The sequence below is a fragment of the Synchiropus splendidus genome, chromosome 1 (genome assembly GCF_027744825.2).
Source record: "Synchiropus splendidus isolate RoL2022-P1 chromosome 1, RoL_Sspl_1.0, whole genome shotgun sequence".
NCBI lineage: Eukaryota > Metazoa > Chordata > Actinopteri > Syngnathiformes > Callionymidae > Synchiropus > Synchiropus splendidus.
The window spans coordinates 7,183,011-7,203,214 of NC_071334.1; the positions used below are offsets into that span (position 1 = coordinate 7,183,011).

General features: G+C 42.5%; 1 protein-coding gene across 1 annotated transcript in view; it reads left to right on the forward strand.

Moving 5' to 3' along the window:
* Positions 1-20,204, forward strand: part of LOC128748777 (collagen alpha-1(XXIV) chain) — an 81,660-nt gene that overhangs the window by 47,388 nt on the left and 14,068 nt on the right. The window contains exons 25-45 of the mRNA XM_053847768.1: positions 2,383-2,436; positions 5,404-5,457; positions 7,365-7,418; positions 8,031-8,084; positions 9,266-9,319; positions 9,411-9,455; positions 10,628-10,672; positions 11,890-11,943; positions 12,377-12,430; positions 12,551-12,604; positions 12,927-12,980; positions 13,492-13,545; positions 13,665-13,772; positions 14,756-14,809; positions 14,885-14,992; positions 15,879-15,932; positions 17,367-17,420; positions 17,536-17,592; positions 19,561-19,614; positions 19,793-19,846; positions 20,083-20,136. Of these exons, the coding sequence (XP_053703743.1) occupies positions 2,383-2,436; positions 5,404-5,457; positions 7,365-7,418; positions 8,031-8,084; positions 9,266-9,319; positions 9,411-9,455; positions 10,628-10,672; positions 11,890-11,943; positions 12,377-12,430; positions 12,551-12,604; positions 12,927-12,980; positions 13,492-13,545; positions 13,665-13,772; positions 14,756-14,809; positions 14,885-14,992; positions 15,879-15,932; positions 17,367-17,420; positions 17,536-17,592; positions 19,561-19,614; positions 19,793-19,846; positions 20,083-20,136 (1,227 nt within the window). The remainder of the gene's footprint in view (positions 1-2,382; positions 2,437-5,403; positions 5,458-7,364; positions 7,419-8,030; positions 8,085-9,265; positions 9,320-9,410; positions 9,456-10,627; positions 10,673-11,889; positions 11,944-12,376; positions 12,431-12,550; positions 12,605-12,926; positions 12,981-13,491; positions 13,546-13,664; positions 13,773-14,755; positions 14,810-14,884; positions 14,993-15,878; positions 15,933-17,366; positions 17,421-17,535; positions 17,593-19,560; positions 19,615-19,792; positions 19,847-20,082; positions 20,137-20,204) is intronic.

Consider the following 20,204-nt stretch of genomic DNA (forward strand, 5'->3'; position numbering starts at 1 on the left):
AGACCAATATATTGCATATATGTTGCTACGATTGCTTTTTACTTTGTTGTGCAACATTGAAATGTCCGTCAATATTTATATTTGAATGTCTCATAGAAAAATACTGAGCCTCTGTTGCATTGGGTGCGATCTCTCATTGTGATTTTCTCATTTAATAAACTGCTAAAGTATCATAAAGAATGACTTTACTAGAGTGTCTTTGCGGGTAACCCAAAGTTTGTTCTTCAGTATCACGCTGTGGAGTTGGATGAGTCGACAGTTTTCTTCGCATCAGCGCTTTTCTCTCGTCTTTAATCCGACTGTTTGTCTTTTCTGGTGTAAAAGATGTCCCAGATGCTGCGCACAGAACCTTTTTTTCTCTGTGTGTGTGTGTGTGTGCGTGAGCATCCCGGATGTCTGCCGATCGTCTGAAGATCTGAATTCTCCAGTGCAGAATGTTGGCACTGGCCCCAGCCGCAGCCCCTCACTCAGACAATCTGGAAGTGGTTAAGCTCCTCTAGTAACTCATAGATTTCCATTGGATTGCGTTTTGCTCCTGAGGAATCGTGTAATGTTCCTAATTCCGGCTCCTCTTTCCTCCTCGCTCTGAAGCGAAGTTGGCCAAGTGGGTTGTAATTGAACTGCCATATCAGCTTCTTTTTCCTCGTCTTGAAATCTCCCTCTGCTGGTTTGATGGTGATATAGCTTCTGTGCTGCTGAGTTGTAAACGCTTCATGTTTGCTCTGCTGGTGTCTTCTTTTTCTCAGATAACATGCGTGTTTATAGTAAAAACCAAAATTCTGCCTCCCTGTTAACTCGCTATTACAAAGTAATTAAATAATTTCTGATGCTGTCAAAGCAGCTAGAGGATTTTAGTTGGGCTCAACACTCATGACACAGACAGAACTTTGCCATTGGACTCCATGTTCTGTGATCACCCTGACCTACATGAACTGCACGTTGTGTGGTGAACTAGCCATTAACTAACATCACGTTTCTCCATGTTCATCAGCGATCCAGGTAGGCAGACGCTTCTTCGTGCAGTCCAACGATCGCTGGCTCTGTGTGGGCCAAAAATATTTCCGGTTGAGTTTCAAAGCTTGATGCACATCTGTTTTAAAAGTCAATGGTCACAATGGTCGTAAATACTTCTGTTCTTTCCGCAGCTGTTTTAATTCCGTGTTCCTTTCTCGCAGTTTGTCCATTTCTACTGTGTCTGATCTTTATAATCACATTCTCTCATCTCTGGTGACAGACATGTTTTTTTGTTTGCTTGTTTGTTTATATACTTTATACGTAACAAATTTTTGGAATTCAGTGGGTTTCTCAGATGGTGTTTTTAATCTCAACTATGGGGAGGGTTTTTGCAACCATTTATCTACCTCCCTTCAAAATAACTGGAAAAGTGATGAAGAGATTTGGATGACATTTTCAGGAAATGTTGAAAGTGGGACACAGAAGAGATTACCGTAAATTCCAGACTGTAGAGTAGAGGAACATAAGCCACACCCACTACACTTGATAAGTAAATTATAAATTGTTCATACATAAACCGCAGCAGTCTGTTAGTCTGTTAAGTCTGTTGACTTAAAATTGCATGAGGATAAACTAGATTTGATGTAGGTTAGTTTTGCTGTCAGGTAAATAAAAGGCCTTTGATTTCATCGGTTTGATGTGACAAGGTTAAATATTTTGGCGGCAAGACCCTCTTAAGCCTGTCTAGTTCCATATATTAGACGCGTGGCTTTCATCAGCGGCAGGGTTCAGAAAAAAGTAGCCTCTTATTGTCCGGATATTTTGGTGTTGTTGGATTGCCATCTGGATCCTGTGGACTTGTGCAACCAGGCTGCCTAGCACACTGTATCCTCTTGGCTGTGAATGGCTCTTCTCCACGGTCTGCATGCTTTTCCACGAGGATTTTCTGGGGCAGAGCCAAGTAACAAACATGATCTGTATTCTGTTTTGATCTTGATCTGCTTTTCTAGTCTTTTAATATGTCATTTTTCTGTTGCGTTTGTGAAAACAAAGTAAACAACGATGGTGACCTTTTGCTGAGGTCCAGATGTGCTGCCACACTGGTACAAAAAGTACATTAAGAACTTAAACGGTGAGAGTAATTTTAGTTGCGTGAGAAGGTTCAGCAAACCTTTTTGTGTGCTTTTGGTGAAATGTCATGGAAAATCCCAGTTCAGTGTTGTATACCCAGTGGGTAACTAATGCGTGGCACAGATTCCTCTTCTCATTTATAGGCCAGGATTGTTAGTAACTTAAGCCCAGCTTTATTTGAACTGTATTCCCACTCATTATGTAAAGGTTGGACATAACTCTTGATCAAAAGCTTATGTGTAATAGCAGGCCCTCACACGTGTCCGTGTCTGATGGATTTGTTCTCCTCCACTCCAGGGTGCCGTGGGCCTGATTGGAGTACCTGGAGTCGTAGGAGTTCCTGGTGAAAAGGTGAGGCGTGTGTTCCGCTGTCATTAGGTTGTCACTCAGTGTCAGAACATGATGCTCATAATGAGGGTGGTGTTGGGCCCAGGAGGCCTCTGAGACACGTGCTTTAGATCAACACTCAACACTCACCCATCAATCACGCGTGCGTCACAGCCTTGTCTCCTTTACTGTTGCCCCGCCTTCTTCCCGAGTCATTTTAAGGCAGTGTGGAAATGACATGCTGAAATAATTGGTCAATTTCGCGTTGAGCACATGTGCTGTATAAGTGTGCGCTCAATTCAGTCGCCCACTTGCCTCGAGGGAAGTTTTTTTTAAGATCACTGGACCTCATGTTCAACACTTTCTTTTAACCTTAACTTAACTCCTTTTATAACCTCTTGTGTTTGATTTGTGTTCACTGTTGAAAACACGGAGCATCACCCCTCTAGAAGAAGGTAAGCTGTGGTCTACTTGACAGGAAAAGAGTGTCTTCCCAATGTGGATCATCAGAGCATCACGCCTGCTGACTGCCTTATTTGAAGTCTTACGAACAAACGTTATCTGTTTTGGATTTTTATTAGCTTTTTAAAGTGAGGTTAAAAGCCACTGACTGAAGAGACGCCCATTGTTTTCATGTAGATATGGGAAATGTCATGTGACATAATAAGAATTTAGAGGAGTAGCACACCATCTTGTAGAGCGATGTATCGATTTATATCCCTACAATCTGTGCTCGGCAGGTTGCCCTTTCTAACTGCATACGTCAATCTAACATCCTTTTACAACGTGATCAATCGATTGTACCAGTAATGCAAAATAATGCATCACATTTCATCACGGCATAATGATTTTAATAATAAAGACGTTTATTATTTGAGACTGCTGCAAACAAAACGGCAGATGATAGAGTGGAAGCAAATCCAGTAGCCATTGTGGCTCTTGCAAGAACGGAGATGTTCTCATTTCTAAATAGGTCATGATCGCGGTTTGTTGGATTTTTATAGGTAAAGCAGAAGTCAAATGAGCTGCTGTTCAAATGTGAGTGCTCTGTGTTTTGTTCAATAAGAGCTGTAGCAGGTTCAACCATTGCTCAGTTAACATGAAGAAATGTTGCACGTTATTTCAATATTTGTATTGTTTCTTGACCTTATTTGTTGCAATGTAAAAACAGTATTTTGTTACTAATATTTCATTGCAGTTAATTCACTCTCTGGTGCTGGTTGTACTTTTTTTCAACTAAAATGTGAATATATTTGCTGTTAAGTGTTAACTTGTTTGGATCCAATATTCATATATTTTTGATAATGCTTCCAAGAAACAACAGGAATGAAGGAAACTTCACTGCGCTGATAAGCAGGTCATTATTTCAGTTACACAGGTTAGAAATTTTTGCTACTGAATTGATGTCACTCATTGCCAACCGTATGGTTCTAGATGATCCAGTGTCATCCATCCATCTATCATACTGGCAACCTCAGACCCTGATGTGAGGCGAATCATTACATTTAATGGCTGAACCTCTCATGGAAAACCTATTGAGGCTGCTTTGGGTCTGATGGTAACCGTACAGTCCAGTGTTTCCGCCAGGATTTTATTCTTTGAAACTGTCCCACCCTCCCGTCCACTAACTCAAATGGAACGTAGCCATTCAAGAAGTGATAGAGAAAAATGATACAAAGGGAGACTTTTACTGAATACGTGACAATAAAAAAGTTTGTTTTCGATCATGAAAAGTAAATCTCTCTCTTATCTACTGCTGCCCTCATGGTCTGTCTTGTCATATGTCCAGCCGAAGGAGCGACTTGAGTTCCGCGAGCAACAGACTTCAGTCATTATGATGCTTCTTTCGGGATTTTTCAAACAACAAAAGTATGCCAAAAACCACCATATTCATGTCCACTTCCGTGATGTGTTGTGCGTCATCCGTTTGGTCTGATGTTTCCACTTCGTTTTCCCATGATTTCCTCTTATAAAAAAAGGTCATTTTTCGGAAGGCATCTCACCATTGTTTACATGTAGCGGAAACCCTGCAATTGCTGAGGGAAAAAGCTTCTTGGACGTGTCATTGTCTGGTTGTTCGAATGGGAGGAAGACCCGGGGTAGGCCTAGTATACCATGTGCCTAAAGAAAATCAAAGAAATGTGATGTCAACTCACGGAACAAAACACGGCAGCTGCATAAGACTCAAGAATCAATGTCCAGAGACAAATAATCCAAAAAGCAGAATCCGCCAAGATCCAGGAAGAAAGACGGAAGAGGTCCAAATTCAGAATACTGGGATCAGTTGATCAGGAACTAGACAGCAAACAAAATACAAAAATAAAAGACGGAACTGACTGATCTGGTACATGGCCATTAACGTTGATCTGTCAGAGAAACATTTAACAGTTTATGATTCCTGACGGAACAACTAAGGTTTATGATTCGATCCTTCATTCTTTTTTATTAGTGTTTAAAGTTATATTGTGTTCAGTGTTTTTAACACTTCTAAGAGCTCTTTTAATATCCCGTTCTCATTTCTTCATTCTTTATAATCACAGTTCCTCTCTTCTCTTATTATTCAAACATGCCCACGTGTCTGTGGGAGAACAAGTTATGACCTGAGTGCACTCTTCTCCGCGCAACATGTGCTTACACAGCAACATCTCCACATCAATAACTCATGGTAGATAACACTACATCTGACTGTTCATTTCCTACTCTGCTGATTTAACAGTTTAGCTTTGACAGTTTAAGACCATCTTAAACAATTGATCAACACCTTGGTGAACAGTTGACAAGTAACATGCAAGACCTCCGCAGTTGGGTTCATTTTAGGTTTAACACTCAGAATGCCTCAAATTCTAGAGTACCTGTTTGCTGTAAACCTGACTCAACCAGCTGTCAGCTTTCACGAACCTGCTATGACTAAATGTGGATGCGAAATGTACTACTGTAGGAGTGAGGTCATAGTTTAAAGCCTTACTCACTTTACTGTCTTTTTCTCCTCAGGGTGACAGAGGGCCAGGAGGGCCGACCGGCCCTGTTGGGGAGAAAGGTCCGAGGGTAAGTCATATCTCAAGCACTCTCCTTGAAGAGAAGTAAACCTCATTGTACTTTTGTGCTGCCACTGCTGACTAGCTAAAGTCCATTATTTCCATCACATTTTTGACGAACACTACAAATTTTGTATGTATATATATTGTCTTAAATAAGGACATCATTATATAAGAAATATTATTTTCTGGAAAGGGTTTCACTGTCTACTATAATGTGAAGTACATCTGTAATAATTCAAGGCTTTATTTCTTGAACTTTTTGATGATGATTCCTCACTGAAATGGAACTCCAGATTCGTCGATCGAACGGAGGCCCAAGCCCTTTTCCAATGGTGGTATTCATTGTTGGGTCTGATCTCGTCCACTTGATGATATGCCATTGGCTGACTGTGGTATTCCGGTCCGGCAACAAGCCCAGTAACAGCATGTTCGTTCATTGAACCAGCTGACGGCAAATTGGCAAGTGCCAAGTGCTGCTGGAAAATGAAGAAGCATGAAGTTTCCAACATTTCCAACATTACTACTGTGAAACAACGCAACATCAACACGATACTTACAAAAGACAAATGTACCATTTGGCCCTACACTTCCCGGGTTGTGTCCCCAGCGTGCAGTATTTCTGATGAACTCCCATGGAGCAGAAAGTTGCCTGCAAAGTTGTGTGTTCCTAGCCTAGAAAGATCACCATTTTGGGCCTTTGGGCGGGGTCCTTGCCACAACATGCTGGTCCAACGTAAGACGCTCTGCTCAATGAGATGTGTTTCAAAAAGTACGGGATTATAGAAAAGGCTTGTGAAAATGGTGACAGCCAGTTTGGCAGTTTTAACCGATCCACAGTAAGACACTATATAAAAGCCTCTGCTAAATGGCATGTAATGTGATGGAAGTATGTCAGTGTGTTTCAAAAATATGGGATTATAGAAACAGCTATTAAAACGGTGACAGCCAGTTTGTCAATTTTAACATTTGTGTTGGCAGAACTGTTGAGAACACAGCTCTGTAATGCGCTCACACTCCAGAGCGTTCCCGGCTCGCACACTGTCATGAGGTTTTGTGCTTGCTTTAAATGAGGCACCGTACTGGCCCAGGTGGCTGCCAGACCGGCTGACTGATGGGTCCACTTAACGTTTGAGTCATTCCATGGCTCAATAGGTGATTGCTGATTGCACATCTCCGCTGGAGAATTTGGGGAATATTGTGGTTAACATTGGCCTCCTGGTTGTGTGATGCGGCCATATTTGAGTGGCTGTGATGCAGAGGAGTTTAATATTTCATCAATTGACATGAACCTGCGATTTAGTCGGGAGGAAGTGAGTCCTGACCAAAACGTAACTGGTGTTTATGTTGGAGCACTTTTCAATAGTGTTGTAGTCAAGACCACACCAACCAAGACCAAGACATCGTTGTTATTTGAGACCATAGCGACGGAGACAAGACCAAGATGGTGTATATATAAGGGGTCTCAAATTGATCCGCCAAGCTAACCCTAACCCTTGCAACAAAAACCTGCACCCACCGAGGCCCTCTTGTGGATCAGTTCGGGACCATGGATAAGTATCAAATAAAACCCAACAAAACCAGAATCCTTCTTCTACCAGTTATGCTAACAAAGTCTGATGTTTTCTCTGTTGCTCGTGACTGGTCTTGAATAGAAATCCACAGTCCGACCACCTCGAAACAAGACCAAGTAAAGTACATTTGAGACCAAGACTGTAAAAAAGTGGTCTTGAGACAGATCCCGAATTCTACCACACTAGTTTTTTAATGAGCTAATAAGAAGCCATTTCGTTCCAAGAGTTCTAGGTTTGAATTGGGCACTTTTATTGCACTCTCAGAAAGATGTAATATAAACATCCCATCATTTCACCAGTCTTTAAATCCAGCGTAGTGAAAAATGTTGTTTATATCCACCAGGGTTATCCTGGATTGCCAGGAAGTCCAGGTGACATTGGAATGCAAGGGTCACCGGTAAGTATTATCCTCGCATGAGACAAGTTTACTTCACATTTGCCTTGGTTCATCAGGAGTTGCCACAACAAGTCAGGCTCGACCCATTCTCAATCGTCATCTCTACTCACACCTATCCTCCTCATGTCCTCAGTCATTCTTGGTCTAAGTGTCCAAACCATCACACTTCCTGAATTTTGACGTCAAACTTCTCCACGCCATGTTGTTCGTCACCTTGTCCTTTCGCACAGTGCCTTCGTTTCCGACTCCTGGGTCTCTCTGAGCCCATGGATCATGGCACATCATTGTCTTCCTGTCAAATGTTCCCACATCATCCACACTTTTATGTTTGCTTCTTCTTTGCTTCCCTTCAACGCTGTAATTTATAGTTATCTTTTGTTTTATTTGTCAATGTATTGTTTGCAAAATATGATTTATTATTGCAGTTTATTATTATGTTGCAGTGGTTGACTTTCGTGAACACATAATAATCCAGCGCCACAAGAGTCATTGTGAAATACGGATATTGCATTTAATAATCCATAGTTCTGTAGTCTGAGTAATTGCTCATTTTTATGTTTATCATGTTTGTATACCTTCTGCCTTCCATAATCTTGCTGAATCTGGTCACAGGGTCCACAAGGTCAGAGAGGAAGCCCAGGGACCCCAGGGCCAAAGGGAAGGAGGGTAAGAGCTACCTGAGTTTACCTGAGATTAACTTCAAAATGCAGCTGTTTTTCATTTTTCATCCAAGTTTGGCAGCAAGACTGATTTCATTGACGTTGCTCATGTGTTTGCGACATCATAGTTCTCCTTTATTTAAGCGGTTCTTGAAGTCACACTGTGTGCTGCAATGCTGGTGAGACACCATGTGGCAGAACGAAGTACGACACCAACCACTTATCCATGGCCAAGCATTAGGTCACTTTGTGTCATTTCAGCCTCTAATCCCATTATTTAGACTCAAGCTCATGTTTCATACGCCCCACAGGCACATCTCGTCTTCTCTCTCACTTCTCAGTTTACCACCTCTTCTCTTCAAACCAACACGCGTGGGGACATTTAAAACAAATATAAATCATGAAGTGGTCTGTTATTATCTGCACTAGAAGTCTTTACTCTGAAAGACTAGTTTGGGCTGTTTTTGATTTTATTCTCCACTTCTATTTTAGGTGTATTAAATCGCTTTACTTTTGTACTTTTGCATTTCTAAGTGAAATGCATTCTCAAAGTCAGAGTGTCTTTTGTCTTGTTCTGCTTGTTGTAAGCATCAGCTGCGCTGGTGCTGCATGCAACGGTACGGTCTTTATTCAAAACACTCAACAGTTGTAAATTAAAAACAGATCGTCCAAAGTCACTCAAGTAATGGTGTTTGTGTTGGACTAGTTTGCATTTGTCATCATAGTAGGTTTCACTGTGAGGGGAGATTTAGGGATTCTGTTTCGTTGTTATTCAACTTGACATCCCGAGATAAGAGCCAAATAAATTTTCACAGAGAATGTAATTACACGATATAATGCTCCACTAGATTTAGTTTGTTTTTATGTTTGCATTTGTGCTGTAATTTATTGCAGTGCCTAAGTATAACTTCATTTTTGAGACTGTTTTACTTCTCTTGTCAAAGACACAGGAGCATTTCACATGTGCCTGCAAGCTGTCAGTTGAAGGAGATGAGTCCTTGACAATGCACAGCATCAAAGTTGACAGACTTGACACCTGCCTGTAAATGAACACTCCAGAGAGCAAAACAATGACAGGCTTTTAGTCGAGATCTTATCAGACTGCTTACTTGCAAAGTGGTGCCAGAACACCTTGTGTGTTTGAGCTGCCTTATCGCCAGATGAGCTCAATCTTCCTGTGTTTCACAGGGACCACGAGGTGCAGATGGGCCCCTGGGAGAGCCTGGTCCTGAGGGCCCCAAGGTAATTGCTTTTTTATTATTTATTTATTTATTTCCAGGAAATTGGGAGTTGCTTGTGTGCACAAGAAAAATCTAGAGACGTGTCTTTGCAGGGGGAGCGAGGTGACGTGGGAGTTAAAGGAGAGCCAGGATTCATTGTAAGTTTCATTTTTTTTAACTAACAACGGCAAGCTTCCTAATTTCAGTGGAGACAAGGTATAGGCTGAATCACCAGAAACGCTGACATCATTCAGCAGCTGATTTATATCACTGCTCCTTTGATCCTGCACATTCGCATCATGCAACGGTCGACTTCCGAACACTCGCTCCCGCGGCAGCCCCCGCAGGCAGCCTGTAAAGCTGTGGAGAGCGCCCTTTACTCAGTTATTTGTGGGTGAGACTGCGACATCTCACCTCTGTGTGAGCTTTCATTCGCCACTCACTGTAATCACCAGCTTGTGCTAGTGAAAACCAAAATTGCTTTCATGGCAGGCTGAACACACAGATTCAGGTTGAACCAAATGTTTTTTTTTCCCTCATGACGCTCATCTAGAGAAGATTTCAGGGTCGGAAATCTCTTTGCCGTGAGAAGGCTTGACTGATTCTCTTAGTCTTAACTGCGCCATTGACGTAACTTTACAAACATGTGAGCACATGTTAATAATTCACTTGTATAAAGGAGTAAAGGCCCATGTATGCTCCCTTTATGTACAAACACTGTTACTATTCTCACAAACAATCACAAACTCCCATGCCTTCTTTACGTTGCTATTGCTGTTCACCAATATATCCACCAGGGGGAGCAGCCCAGAGTCAAACGTTTATGACAACGACAAACTCCAAAACTAACATGGCAACTGTGGAACAAGTATTGATCATGTAGCTCTTGTGCTAAAGAGGAAACAGAGGCAGCGTTGTCGGAGGTGGTAGTCGGTGAGGCTGTTAAATATATATCGCGACTGGAGGACGGAGACATTGTTATGTGTTCTTCGTGTCGTATTAGACCTACATTTCGGGGAGTAACAGCAACACTGCCCCTCATGGTTTCCAGTGGTACTGCTCTGTTTGGTCCGTATCTCTGAGCTTTGTGGAATCGTGCAGAAATACAAAATGAACACTACAGACAGGATATATTATAAATGTTTCTTTTCACTCAAGATCCAAAATAATATAAATTATCATAATAAAAAAAAAATTGCCGACCGAATAAATCCCCATGAATGACGGTCGAGCAGGTGTCGACGTAGGTTTAGTCATTTGCATCTGCAGGGATTTAAGCTTAGCTAATATGAGAGACCTCTGACTGTCTCTATCCTTGTTGTGCCTGTAGGGGAAGGCTGGTGGTCAAGGGGAGAGAGGACCGCCTGGAAAGCCAGTAAGTACTATACTGAACTGCATGTTCCTTCAAATGTAATGCATATTAGGGAAGGATGAGAACTTATCATACATGGTTTACAGCCACAAACAATCCCCACGTTGAGAATTTTACATGTCATGATGAAGTCGATGAACTCCAGGAGCGCTTGCACCTTTGGGCTTGCATACATGGATATGACAACAGACCCCATCGTGGCACTCATGGAGAGTGGAGGACTTAGGTGCATGATCTCAATAATGACCTGAGTAGAATCTGAGTCTCAGGATTTTGTTCGATCCAGCAGTCCAGTTCTGGCTCAGTTTTCTGACTTTGTACATATCAATACGTACAGGATTTCCCAGTGCACTGTCACCTCGACAAAAGATTGCAGTGAAAATATCTGGATATTCGACCGACATCTGCTCCTGCATTGGCGGCCATCAGTTAGGGACCATCCACAAATTCTCTTATTTGTGAAAACATCAATCATGTCATGAAAATATTTTTTGTCACAATAGAAAAAAAGACTGACATTTAAGCATAGTAATTTCTCCAATATAATTCTATTGAAAATTTCTTCAATAGCATCAAAATGCCCAAAGTTATAGTAAACTGCAGGCATACAGCACAATTTAACCCCAAAATAAAACTGGCAGAGCAGTCTGTGTGGTTACGACCACAACTGGGTTCTATGAGAGAGTGAAATATTCAAGTGCCATCTCCACATTTAGTCAACAGTTATATTTAAACATAAACAAGTTTCGTGAGTTTCCAGAGTTTCAACAAGTTTCAAGAGTTTCAAGTGTCAAACACATGCAAGAAAAATTGGTTATCAAGAGTTTTAATGTTGTCTCCAAAATGGTAGCACTTATCATGGTCTATTTATTTATTGATGCATCAACAAAAAGTGCAAGCGTTTTCTCCTGCTGTCTTATCATGACAATCATTTTGGACTTAATAAACCATGCCTTCTGCTTCTCAATATAAACAATATTTTTCTTGAATGAACTGTTTCTTGCATGGCCTTGGTAATAATTAAACTGCAACACATCAAAATCATTCTGACAAAGCTGCTCTATTTTCTGCCAGTTACATTTCAGTCATGCACACTCATCTTTCTCGCTGTTGATGCCAAAGAAAAGGATACTTTGACAAGACTTTTCATGTGCCTGCTTCCTCTGATCAGACTGGTGCATGACTGCTGAGACAGCGCTCATGACTCTGCTTGTTTCCAGGGAAAGCCAGGTATTCCAGGCAGCACTGGTGAGAGAGGACCCCACGGCGAAGCTGTAAGTTTCCTCCTAGCTCAAGACAACAAATGCAAAGATAGCTGATGATGACCAGGTGTGACGGTATCGCCTGACTCTGTCCTTGTGACTGTGATTTGAAAAGACAACAAGAGTGGCTTTTAGACAAGTCAGACTTTGGCATAGCTGAAATTGTCTTCTTGGAAATGAGCCGACTCCCTAAGGGAAATTGCCAATGTCAAACAATCCGATACAAATATTTGCCCGGTCGGAAGGTTTAGATATCATGTGAGGCCATGGGTTTATGTTATGGGTTGCGTCTTGTTTTGGCTGGTTCAGAGTTCCGCTCATGTGTTTGTCCTCTCCATTTCTTGTCGGACTTGTATATTATTGTCTGTTCTGCTGATTTATCAGCAGTTTACATAGTCGCTGCGGTGATGAGAGGATCCCGCTGAAGACGTTTGTCCTATTACAGGGACTCAAAGGCCCGCCGGGAGAGCCAGGACCCGATGGAGAGCAAGGCCCTGAAGTATATCTTTTATTTATTCTCACCTTGTGCCACCAATCGATTGGTTTCATTAAGCTGTGTATGAAATAGACAGCAGCGGATGAAAATACGAAAATGAGCCTGAATATTGTCTGTTCGTAGGGTGGACCAGGTGATGAGGGTGAACAGGGTCCTGCTGGAGAGAGGGGGTCAAAGGTCAGTGCTGTCTTGATTAAAATCACCCACTTATTCTCGGATATGTCTCATACATGAATACAGCTGAGAATGATACACGACAGGAAGCCAACATGAACTGAGAGTTCATATTAACCATAGCTCTGTTTGCCACGCGTGCTGAACCTTTGAAAGTATTTGAAGCATTTAGCTCCTATGGCAACAGGGATGGCCGTGAACTTGAGGATTCTTTTTGTACATAATTGTAGCCTCAGGTGAACCTGCATGTCTGAGGTCCTCATTATTTTTACAGTTGTGGAGCCGGTGATTTGTTTGACCCCTTTGCATTTTTGCCCTCCAACAGGGTAATGAAGGTCCCCCGGGAGAAGAAGGAGAGCAGGGATCTGAGGGGCTGAGAGTGAGTGCGAACCTGCTGACAGAAGCAGGTTGCCGTAGCATGTCAGCCTCTTCCACCTCCTCGCCTATCTTGAGCGTCCTCATCCCTCCTGTTTGTAGCGTCCGTGATCCTCACTGGTTGTTCGTCTTTCATCTCCAACACCCTTGGACCAACTCTGCCACCCCTCGCCTCGTGTCTATCTGACATTCCTTACTTTTTCTCTAAACTTCTACACTTCCTGTCTTCATGTCTGAGTCATGTTGAGCTCAGGACCCTCTCAGATTTCTTCTAAGCTGAAAACATTTACATTTGATATGTTGTTGTTTTTTTACTTTTACTCAAGTACAGAAGCTTATCATGACTTTTCATTTTACTGGAGTAATATTTTCACGGATTTACTCAAGTAACATTTTAATCTACGTCTTCCACCTCTGGAGGAGTTATAACTACAGGTCTTATTAAAATGTATGGATTTGAAGATGAGAAGATCATCAATCTGGGCAGGTTGGTTCAGTAATGTTTTTGTTTATAGGGTCCTCTTGGTCCTCCGGGGGAAGATGGCCCACAAGGGAAAGATGGACCAAAGGTAAGCCTTGATTCGTCTACGCATCTGTGCTGGGAACTCTGTTATTCTCTGTGCTCCCAGATCATGGTCGTCCATCTCTGTATTCACTGACCGCCGTCTGCTTCTTCTTCTTCTGTGAGGGTGAGCCCGGAGAGCCTGGACCGATTGGAGAGACGGGGGACAAGGGTGTCGAAGGTGACCCCGGACCTCCAGGACCACCCGGGGAGCCTGGCAAACAAGGCTTTCGTGTATGTTTGTTTAACGTCCTGAATCTATCCCAGTGTTGATCTTTTCGCATATAACCATAAATATTCAGCTGATGTGACTCAGTGTCCAGGCTTGTTCTACTTACAAATACTGCTTTAATATCATTTTTAAGAGATACTACACAGAAGAAGTTTTTCCTAGTTTGAATGTGTGCCACTGAGGACATCTGACTACAACTATCATAACCTAGTATTGCCAGTAGGGGTCAGTCTTCTCTTCTGAAAGGCTTGACTCCTTGTGCATATCACAGAGAATGTCATATCCATGATGAGGCCCGTCATCCCCCCACAGTGCTGACATGTTGTGAAGAATGTTTGATCTAGTCATGTATGTTGGGGGCCACGAGGGGTCACTACTGTCTGCCTTGTAATGAGCTGCAGCTCATCTCAGGCATGTACAATCTTGAAACTCTCCTGGAAGCCTCAAAGGAATGTCATCCCAGACGAAATATGTTATATGTTATTGCTCCCTTATGTAATTCTACTTGAATAGTCTAAGTTTTACCAGAGTAAGTGCCATGAAAATAAAATAATAGACTGTGAACAGAAAGGGTTGCATTATCATTTTTTTACAGGGCAGTTTGTTGTTTTGTTGGGTTTATTTATTATTATTTATTAATACTTATAATAATCTTATAACTCATTGTCTTGCAGTATAAAATGTCATTTATGAAATCATCTTTCATGCAGTTTATTTTTTCTGACAAAAGCAAGATGGTTGCAAATAGTCGGGAAAACAAACTTGTGTGTGATAAAACGAAACAATGAATACACTTTTGGCTAATGATAATTGAGTCTTGCATACTAATGTTGCCATATTGATGTCTCTTTCAGTTTTATATTCCATTTTTGAAGCAATCGGTTTCATATGCTTCTTTTTTTTTGTTGTTTTTTAATCCTTACATTTCAAACCGTTTAAGTTTGTGATGACTTGTGGTCATGGTCTGATGACTGTCTGGTCACAGGGTCCAGAGGGAAAACTCGGCCCCCCAGGAAATAGAGGACGGCATGGCAAGAAGGTGCGTTGAAGAGAGATATTCATGCATTTCATGCAAGTGTTCAGCAGCTTTCTTGGTGTCTGTCCCTTTATTCAGGGCGAGAAAGGTCCTCCTGGTCTTGCTGGTGAACTCGGTGACCGCGGTGAAAACGGCCAACCAGGCGAGGCTGGGCTGAAAGGTGCCAGAGGAACTCGTGGACCACCAGTTAGTGTCCCAGTTTTCTCCTTTTCGGAACAGATAGGGACAGGCAGATAGCCTCCGCTTTCACCTGTTATGAGATTCATGTTGTGATATGTTTTCCGTGAATCACATTTTTAGTGAAGTTTTAGAACACGAGTTACACCCACTGTCCCATCAAGGGTGGCCTCAGCAGGTCATAAGACAAACCAACACCTACAGTATATAATATAGTTTTAAGCTAAGGAAGGCACCAGCTACACTGCTCATATGGAACATGCACATCATGGCCAACCCTCAGGGCACCACTCTTTAACTCACAAGGCCCCAACGGCGGCCGTGAATGAGCATGTGCCTGCATCTATGGACACAACTCATGTGACCCTTGGACATTATATTGTGTTTCATCCAACATAAGTTGATTTTATATATCAAGTTAAATGATTGAAATGAGTAAAATTAGTGACGGAATCGATTGTTTTATTTGTCCTAGCACCAACACACAAAGTGACAGTAGTACTTTTTAGTCCAACTTCTGAATTTTACTTCTTCTTTTTTCTTAAAACTCAATTTAAGAATGTTGTATTGTTTCAGACAATACAGCAAATTTTGATCAAGATACTTTTATTTTTTCTGTAAATATTGAAGTGAATTTTTCGTCTGCGATGAAGTGAAAGATAAATCTTAGTCAAAAAAAGTCAAAATATACCTCCCTGCTCTGCCTTCAAAACATCTTGGTTCAGGGTGAGATAACGTCCGCGGACAGATTTATATCTACATCATAAAACAAATCTTGTCCCTGGTCAGAGTCCACACGTGTGTCTCGTTGGGTTAAATTTAGCCAAACGGGAGTCGAAAAGGAAAACAAACGGCGTGGAGTTTATTTGGTGTGTGTGTTCTCTGTTGTTTCAAGGGCCAGCCTGGAGTCATGGGGATGGAGGGGCAGCCCGGACTGGCAGGATACGCAGTGAGTTCCCTCCACCTGGGCTCTCATAACCGCAGCCCTTACACAATGTGCAGAAAATATGTCAGAGAAAGTAGCAACACAAACAATGGTGGGTGTTATTACTTACCGTGTTTTGGTAAGCTCACATTCCTCCGAAGCTTATGATAAGTAGGAGGGTTCCACTTAGCTTTGTCAACCTTAGATACCCCTCAGATTGAAAACACGCTTGTCCTTGGTTTATCCTGGTAAGCAGCTCCAACCCATATTGGACTGTGTGATTTTTGGAAGTTGATTGACAGGCAGGCAGTGGAGCATGGATTTAATATTCTTGGGAATGGAGTTAAGTTTGACATGTGTGTACTGGATGATGCCAGCAGTGTTAGATTCTGCCCAGAACCTTTTCAAGTGGAGTTTTGAAATGTGATTATGCTTAAGACCGGGATCTGACGGTGCAAAGCATTCACATTTGTTGAACAACCGTGAGAGCGCTCGCATATTCTCCTTTTAGTGACCCGTGATCAAGGAACCTTTTCAAAAATTCCTCTGTTCTGTGGCTGAATTCATTAGTTTTGACCATTCCATTTTGCACTAGTGCGGATCCATGAACCTTTCAAGGTGCCTGCATTAATATTGTTGAAATTTGAAATAAAGATTGATCAACACCCTTTCGTGAAGTCAATGGAGAGGTGTGATGAAGCGCAATTGCGCAGCAGTAAGGTGCGTGGAATCCAACATGTTTTGGACATTTTGTGGTGACAGACTTGAAGAGTGGAAATTCATCAACACGACGAAGAATGGAAAAAGACATGAAGTAGTTGCTGGTGTTCACAAACTCACCCCAACACCCTTTGGCAATTCAATACACGTTCAGCGCAGATATCGGACTCCAATTCAGCGTCTCCTATCCGCCATGATAATTTGCCACTACCTACGTTTTTAATGCGACTGCCCCAAATTTAATGAGCTCTATGCACCGTAACATGGTGGTGGCTATAAAAGCCAACACGTCTCAAATTCTACAGAAGTCCACCATGAAGGAGGTAGCGTGGAGCAGCCCTAGCAACAAGACAGTAATGGCATGTAGTTGGTTAGAATGTTGTTGACATGTATCTGCATCATCAGTGGTGAGAAGACACACATTTTAGTTCAGTATTTCAAAGGCAAATGTCTCGACAGGTCACTTTGATTCCCCCCTTGCAGTAGCAGGACCATGCCTCAGTTACATAACTTCCCCAGGCCACCTCAAGTTGGTTTTGGACTGTTTGGATATCAAATTCTTTCATTCTGAATGTGAGGAGTGACAGTTGAAAGAAGGCCAATGCAGGATTCTGCAGGTGACAGAATTTCGGAGTTTGTGTTGTGAATAATACGCTGACAGCCTTCACAGGCATCCGGAAAGAACATGCATTATCCTGTTCAAAGTCTGCCACTGCTTAATCAGCTGTGCTTCTATAGGGTCACCCTGGCAAGCCCGGGCCTATCGGACCACCTGGGCCTAAAGGTGAAAAGGTAATTGGATATCTCCTGCTTTGTTTCCAGCGGGATTCTTCCAAATGCTTAAATCTGCCTGAAAACAAACAGCACGCTGACAAGATGGTGTTTGGTTGTGTTCACTTTGTTCCAGGGTTATCCAGGAGAAGACAATAAGACCCCAGGACCTCCAGGGCCCTTAGGTGAACCAGTAGGTCTTGCTTCCTCCTTCTTGCAAAGTCTGCCAAAAAACCTAAGGTGCCAAAGGTTGTCCCAGTGATCAGTTTCCTCTGCGGGATCTGACATCCTACTCATGCTCAGAAACAACCGGCGTGTTCTCACTCCCATGTCGTGATATTTGGACCTTGGGAAAGTGGACCTTTGTGTCCTATACTGACGTCAAAGTCAGCCTTTTGCTTTGCAAAAGGCTATTGCTATTTGAAGCCAGTCAAGCGGCTGTACGTTTTAGTCAGGGTGACTACCATCACTAAGGAGGAGGCACCTCAGTGGTTAGATATAGCTACTGACATCCTAAATGATTAAATGAGGAGAGCTTCCGTACGTCTCCCCACCTCATGCGCTGCCCATGCTGATGTGCGATCCCCGCCTGGAACGCTATACAGGAAGGTCACCTTTTTTCTCTCCCTGTGCCTCGCACCGATGGCGCTAAGCTGAACACAGATATGGGGCTGTTCATTCGTTAAGGCCAACTCTACTGCACCTGCCTGGAGGCACCTCCCCTCCCTTCTTGTTGCACATGTCGCTAAGCAACCATACATACCTCGGCCTTTCAAACAGCAAGATACGAAAGTCTTCACTGAGACAAAGTTTTGATCTGGTGTATCTCCAATTACTATTGTCATCCTCTCTGTGTAGTGAATGTGTAGCTGGTAAAATCGGAGGTGCAGCATCCTATGGATTTGACTCGAGTCACACACACGTCCTGCTCTAACATAGACCCGAGTCATCTGCATGTGTGTCGCATCACGCAGGCTTCTCAGTGAAATAACTGTTGATCGATCAGCACGAATGAAAGAGCGCAAATGGTTGCTGAAAGTAGACGAGAGCTTTCCAATGATGTGTGACGTGCACATGCATAATGCGGTTGGAAACATGCTAAAAACACACAGTCGCAGGTCACTGAGAGACAGAGGGTAGTGTTGGAAAGAAAGTTGCACCGCACATTTTGGAGTTTTAATTCAGTTTGTAAGTGAGTCGAGAGTCATTTCATTTTACTCAGTATTCTAACTAGGCAGTGTTGTTTCACAGTTTTAGGCAAGAGCCTGTGAAACTCGAGCATCAAGAGATCTTAGTTTCAGGTTTGGTCCAGGAGCTTCTTCCGGTCCTACCTCACCTACACAAAACACCTGGATGTTGCTCCGATCCACTGGGATCCACTGGGATCCACTGGGATCCACTGGGATCCTAAGTCTAGGATTTTATATGTGCAGAATAGTTCAAGGTTCAAATTTGTCATCTCAATTTTAATCTCAATTTAAACGTAATTGTGTCATTTTAGAGTCTCCACCTGCTAGTTGAAAAGTTACACTGTCACAGTTTTTTTTTTAAATCCCAACTGGCCAACACTGATTTTTCCTTTTTTGTCACGATTAAATCGATTGTCACGATTAAAGTGGCCATTTTGCATTAACCTACTAAGTAACAACACTGTTGTAAAACATTGCAACTTCAAAAGCACATTTAACAAATAAACAATGCTAAATGTAAAGTGTTTAATATAAAATAGCTATGTTTTATTCCCTTTTCTATGAACAGACCAAACCCACAATGTGAACTTCCCTGAATGTTCCCGAATGTACTGAAGAAAAATCCAAAAGGATGAAAACAACACTTTGAGACATCTTTTCCGAGTCCTTATTTGTCAACTGATCTTGCACAATTATGTTTCCTGGACTTGACTGCATGACTACCAACCATATAATTAGAGTTGGGTGATCCACTAGGGCGAAGAAGGTAATGACATGGGCCGCTCTGTACAATCGGGGGCTCTGTTTTTTGACATGCCCATTAGCTTTATGGAAGGATTCATGTGTGATGACCTCTTCCACTTGGATCTGCTGAGGAGTCTGTTGCTTTAGTTTGCGAGGCAGAGCTCATGGCATGTGGGTTCATACGTACAGGGCACTTGAGTTCATCACCGTGTCTTGTGTCCATGCAGGGGCCCACAGGTGAACGAGGAGAGCGTGGAGAGCCTGGCGAGGAAGGCTACCAGGTAGTCCACTCTGCTATCTCATGCACCTTTGTATCTCCCGATTATTTATGCTTACACTATATCTTAGTGTCGTCCTTTCTCTGTCACATTTGTGGTGAAAAGGTTTTTAAAATCAAACACTGAACTGACAAGGCCAGCAGCTGAAATGTAAACATCCCACCTCGTGGTTTGTTTTCAGGGTCATGCTGGTGTCACTGGACCTCGAGGGGCTGTTGGGTCACCAGGCCTGCCGGTATGGAAGTATCCATCTGTCCATCTATCTATCTATCTGTCTGTCTGTCTGTCTGTCCGTCTATCCATCCATCTATCTATCTATCTATCTATTTATCTATCTGTCTGTCTGTCTGTCTGTCCATCTATGTCCACCTATTCATCTATCCATCCATTCATCTCTCCATCTATCCATCCATCTATTTATCTCTATCTGTCCATCCATCAGATATTTATCATTTATTCTTTCAACCTCAGGGTTCGCCTGGGTTACGAGGAGAACAAGGTCCTAAAGGGGAAACTGGTGCTTCGGTGAGTCTGACATCTCATTTCTCATTTCTCTTTGTCTCCGTGAGGTGTGTCGTCCTAATCATTAAACC